At 36.7% G+C, this 6,000-nt stretch overlaps 1 protein-coding gene across 3 annotated transcripts in view; it reads left to right on the top strand.

The window, feature by feature from the left end:
* Rsbn1 (round spermatid basic protein 1) overlaps positions 1-5,613 on the top strand; it is a 44,516-nt gene extending 38,903 nt beyond the window's left edge. For 2 of the 3 annotated variants that reach the window (XM_055628730.1, XM_055628742.1), the window contains exons 5-7: positions 559-726; positions 2,387-2,495; positions 3,066-5,613. In XM_055628730.1, coding sequence (XP_055484705.1) covers positions 559-726; positions 2,387-2,495; positions 3,066-3,518 — 730 coding nt within the window. In that variant the 3' untranslated portion in view covers positions 3,519-5,613. The remainder of the gene's footprint in view (positions 1-558; positions 727-2,386; positions 2,496-3,065) is intronic. The other variant, XM_055628735.1, reaches the window with a different exon arrangement.
* Positions 5,614-6,000: the final 387 nt, after the last annotated feature.

The following is a 6,000-nucleotide window of genomic DNA, read 5'->3' on the forward strand; positions in this document are numbered from 1 at the left end:
TACTAATTCATTTCCTTTACTACCACCTTTAGATTGTTATATTTAGAAATGTTTGAACACATAAAAAGCAGAATAAACTCCCATCCTTTTTTTTTAATCAATAGTTATCTACTCATGCCTAACTCTGTTTTATGTATATTTCTGTCTAGTCTATTTTCCCTTCTCCTGTCCAAATTAGTTCCATTTAATGTGGGAGGACATCAAATGTAGCTCAGTTTGCTGTTTGGAATCTAAGTTGCGGTAGAATGTTTTGAGAGTTGTAAATGGGGTGACTGAGCTAAAGGTAAAGAAGCATATAGCTTTAAGCCTTGAGTTATACTGTTCTTGTGTAGAGAAATTTTATACATTCAGATTTTGCATTTGAGCCTAATAAAGGTATAGTCTACAGGGAAAGGGAGAAAATCATATTAATCATTTTTAATATTGTATGTTTAATGCCAATAATCAAAATCATTGTATTCATCTAACCTCATTTAAGTACTCTTTTACCTTATTGCTGTTAATTTTGCTGTTTATTTCCTGTGCTTTTCCTTTGTTTCACAACCAAATCAACTATAGATCAATGAATGAAATTAAAAATCTCCAGTACCTACCTCGGACAAGTGAACCCCGAGAAGTCCTCTTTGAAGACAGGACAAGAGCTCATGCTGATCATGTAGGTCAGGGGTTTGACTGGCAGAGTACGGCTGCTGTTGGGGTTTTGAAGGCTGTACAGTTCGGTGAATGGTAAGTTAAAGGAACCAAATACAGGGGTGGATAATGCCTAAGAAAATGTGGATTCTGCTTAAAAGGTCAGGGAACAATTTTTAAATTGTGATGAAATACACATAAGACGGTTTACCATCTAAACAGTTTAAGGGTGTAAGTGTAACCACAGTTTGACAAAACAGTGCTCTAGAACTTTTTATCTTGCCAGACTGAAACTTGGTGTCCCACAGCCCAGTTTTAGTTTTCTCTCATTCCTAGGTCATGGGAACCATCACTATATATCCTCTTGTCATTTTCATTTCCAGTGTCTTATAGAAATGGAAACATACTCCTCTTAGTCTTTTCCTTTTTAAAAAAAAGTCCTAGTGGGCCAGGGATTGTGCTCAGTGGGTTAAAGGTGCTTGCTGTTAGGCCTGACCACCCAGTTCTATCCCTAGGACTCCATGTTGGTATTCACACATGTACATGCATATACACAAATATAAATGTCATATACAATTGATCATAGTGACAAAAGGAAGTTATTTTTATCACACTTCTTGATCTGTGAGTGTAAGCTGTGTGCGGCAGCAGTTGTGTAGAGGTTAGACAGCTTAGAGCAGTTGCTTCTCTCCACCTGGGTCTTGGGGATTGAAGTCAGATAGTCAGGCTTGGTGGCAAGCATGGTTATTCACTGAGGCATCTTGGCAGTTCCGGTTTTTATCCTTTTCTAACTCAGCCATTTCTATTATAATAATGTCCCTCAGAGTTTACCTGTGTTGTAGCAAGTCTCAGGTTTCATTTCCTTTTTAGGCTGAGGATAGTCCTTTCACACATGTGCTTCCAATGCGCATTCACACAGACACAGACAGTCGTTCAATTAATGGATGTTCTGGTTACTTGAGCCTTTGCTCTTTGTTAACATAGGCACGTCTTTATGTCTCTAGAGTTCAATGCTCAGAAGTAGAGCTGCTAGGTTATATGGCAATTCTGCTTTATTACTGGAGGGACTGCCTCTCTGTTTTCTGTAGGGTGGCACCATTTCGCACTCACTTGCAACCTGGTTTATTATAACAAAGCTCAGGACCCTAATGAGACAGTAGCATATGCATCCCATTTGAATAAAACTTAAAAAAACCAAAATCCTCTGATCCAGGGTCTTACTATGTAGGAACTCACTGTGATCTCAAACGTAAGATCCTCTTCTTGGTCTTAGCCTCCCACGTGCTGGGGTTACAGTGTGCACTAGCATGAAAGGTTGCTGCAAGGCTAGCCAAAACTGTTCTTTTTAGTCATTATTGTTCGAGTTTTAACAACTTACCTGAGTTTAAAAAAAAGTTAGTTTTTTATGTACATTGATATTTTTTCTGCATGTATGTATGTGTTAGGATGCCAGAAACCCTGGAACTGGAGTCACAGACAATTGTGTGCTCCCATCTAGGTGCTGGAAATTGAACCCAGGTCCTCTGGAAGAAGCTGGTGGTACTCTGAATTGCTGAGACATCTCTCAAGCCCTGATTTTTGTTTTTTATTGATTTGCTTTTGTTTTTTGAAAACTAATTAATAAGCAAGTGCACTCTTAGTCCTTAGGAAATAGGCATTTTGTTTACTTAATAGTAGCATTCTAGAAACGGGAAAACTGAAGTTGTCATTTTCTGTTGTGGATGCTAGTCCTTAAACTTTGTTTTATTAATATTAGGAGTGACCAGCCTCGCATAACCAAAGATGTGATTTGTTTTCATGCTGAGGACTTTACTGATGTTGTACAGAGACTTCAGTTAGACCTTCATGAACCTCCAGTTTCCCAGGTAATAATTCTCATGTTCCCATTACCCTTGGAGTGAGACATTGGAAACAACATCGAGATCCATTTTATGAGGCATTTTGTTACTGGATTCATAGATAGTAAATTTAACTTTACTTGTATTAACTTCTGTGTGTGGTAGAAGGTGGTACCAATATTCACAATCTTTGGGATGGAGGGTGTGCCTGAGATGGTGAAGTACCTAGCTGGTTAGTTGACTTCTGGCCACAGGCAGTCTCATTTGGTAACCTCACTGGACTGTGGCCTGAACTATAAAATGTCAGAAAATAGGAAGGGAAAGATTAAGTGCTGCCTTTATATGTGGTAAAGATACTGATATTCAGCTACACTTTCAACTGATTCCATATGCCATCCCGACAGTCTTTTATGATTAAGAAGGGTAAATATGTACAAAAATGTTTCCCAACAGTTACTGTGTTCTTTCAAGATAAACCATTTAACTCTGCTTTAACACAGTCTACCATTCTGTTTTCCTATGTGAATTAGAGTATTTTTGTTTGAATCATGACATATTTTAAGGTCTTATGCAATTTTTTGTCTTTTTTTTTTTTAGTGTGTACAGTGGGTGGATGAAGCGAAACTAAACCAAATGAGGAGAGAAGGCATTCGCTATGCTAGAATTCAGCTTTGCGACAATGATATCTACTTCATTCCGAGAAATGTCATTCATCAGTTCAAAACAGTGTCAGCAGTTTGCAGCTTAGCCTGGCATATAAGGCTTAAACAGTACCACCCTGTTGTGGAAGCCCCTCAAAACACAGAAAACAATTCCAACATGGACTGTGGTTTAGAAGTTGACTCCCAGTGTGTGAGAGTAAAAACTGAATCTGAGGAAACATGCACAGAGATGCAGCTTTTGACAACTGCTTCCTCATCTTTCCCACCGCCATCAGAACTTCATCTACAGGATCTGAAGACTCAGCCTATTCCAGTTTTCAAGGTGGAGAGTAGACTGGACTCTGACCAGCAACACGGTCTGCAGGAACATCCAAGCACTCCTGTGTGATATGTACATATTCAAACACATTTTTTAACTTTTTTAAATTTTGATGTGAAGTTATAGTTTTATAACTGGCCTAAGTTAAGTTTTATTGGAGAAATCTTGCCTATAATTCTATAAAGAGAAATGACATTCCATTAATGTCGAGCATATCTTTTTTACGCAGATTATGCAAAGCTAAGAGTTGTATCTTATCCCGTAGTACAGTATGTAATAGTGGGTCTGCTGCTACTTTCTGTTTTAAGGTGTGAGGTTACAGTTCAATCTCTTCAAATCAAAACACGAATTCTCTGGAATAGCAGGTTCTTATTTGGTAAATTATTCACTTCCCTTGATTTTATCTTTCCTTGTCTCTTGCCATATTTGCTTTATGTGGTAGAAAGTAGATTTATGATTTAGTACTTGTGTCTTCAAGGCACCTTGTTAGTTTCCACAGTAAAATGGCATTGGTTGCAGGAAAGGCTCCTGCATCTGGTACATGGACAAGTAAAGTTATTTAGTTTCAACTCAAAGATATGGTTTCTAAAGAAAACTGAGTGGCTCTCTGTTTTTTAGCAAAAGAGGAAGCACCGCACTTTCTGACCCAGGCTGTCTTTTTGTGTCCGTTATTTAAAACCCAGTGGATATTTCTATTAAACAAAATTCTAAAGATGAATATTTCTTGGTTATTCATTATCCATGGTTCATTAATCTTTTCTAGGCTATATGGTAACTATGGAGGCTATTTTGAGCAAAAGAGATAATGTTGATCCTTTGTTCTGCTTCCTAGTATCCTCACATTTCCTGTGGATACTTTTCCCAAACAGATCACAAATATCAGAGTTAAAGAATCGTGCCAGTCTCATTGATGAGGGTTGCCATATCTGAGCATCAAATAGAAGAAACTATTCTTGTGACTTGGCATCTACTTTTGGAACACTTTACAATTTTATCTGGCTAATACCTGGGTTTGTTCATTGTTATTCTGTGTTGCTATTTTCTGATAACAGGCATTAGACTTCCATCTTACTAGTTTCAGGGAAGCTGAAACTTAATGTCTGGATATTTACTTTGTTTTCTTTCTTCAAACAGGCCTCCTTCATATAAGCAGTGTGGTCTTTCTCTTATTTTAGGATGTTCAAGTGCTATGCATTATACTTTCTCTTAGTTAATAACTCAGTAGGCCTTTTGTTTACTAAAGGAAGAGTACTCCCCACACCTGAGACCAGATTCTTGTATCTACCTGGTTACAGTGCAATTTGATTTTTTTTTTTTTCCTGGATGGTGAGATTTGAAATATTTGCATTAACATAGGCAAAAGGTAAAGATGCTGCTTTATTATGTCTGTCACCATGGAAACTTAGCTGCATCTTTGGAAATATCAAATATGAATTTTCTCTAAAATATTCTGAAATAGGTTAAATCTTATATAAATATTACTTTGTGCAATATTGTTGTGTAGTTAAATGCATATTAGCAAAGTATAGAGGTCACTGTGTAAACCGATAGAAAAGTAACCATCAGCAAATACTACAGTGATTAGTTAGAAACTGTATTATTCCTTATATATATGTATATGTATGTATTCTCTGTTACAAAGGATGAAGACAAATAAATAGGGAAACACTTCAATGTAAACCATTTATGAATCGGAAGTGATGTTGCTTTTAGTTATCTTTGTAAATAAGGTAATTAGAATGGTATGAAAGGTAATGTGATTATTAAAGGGGTGTTTTTAAATCCTGTGTATAAATTTTAGGGTAAATTCTAGTTTATCAAACTAGTTTTTAAGGGACCTTTGAGGGTATTTTTTGTTGTTATTTTGTGGAGAAGGGGTTTATCAAAAAATGAATGGGCTTGGGTTATTTCTTGCTTTTATTTTTCTGTCCAGAAGAATTTCATAGAGCTTTACCAGGCTGTGCAAAGAAAAATTCTTCTCAGGCAACATTTGCTTTAAAAAATAATCATGAAGAGAAAAAGTTGTTAACGCAAAAAGTTTTATTTTGTTTTTCTTGTCTTCCAAGATCCGATTTCCCCATCTCCCACTTGCCATCCAGCAGATGCCATCTGTCATCTAAGCTGGTCATTACTAATAAACAAGGAGACTGTCTCCTGACAGCCAGCACTGTGTGTAATCACTCAGGAACCAGCGGATCTGCAAAGACCTACAATCAAACGCAAATCTCCGTTTTCCTTTTCCAAAACATTCTACCCTCACCTCCAGTATAAACATATTAAAAAATATAAAAATGTTGAAAATCATGTACTAATGAAGTTACTGTATATTAGATTGCAATAGAATGGAAAGAAACATTTAGCTAGTAATGTATCTGGAAACCCTGAATGTCCTATGTGAGTATTAGATTTTGATAGCATGCTTTAAAGACTGATGAATATAAAAGCAGGGGCTTTGAGTTTCTTGCTGCTTTCAAAACTGTGTCCTAGTTGAGCGATACAAATGATTGCAACTTTTCTAAATCATTCAACTATTTGGTTGGTGGAGTGAGGC

Source organism: Psammomys obesus, unplaced genomic scaffold, assembly GCF_907164565.1.
Source record: "Psammomys obesus unplaced genomic scaffold, mPsaObe1.curated_primary_1811, whole genome shotgun sequence".
In the NCBI taxonomy this organism is placed as follows: domain Eukaryota; kingdom Metazoa; phylum Chordata; class Mammalia; order Rodentia; family Muridae; genus Psammomys; species Psammomys obesus.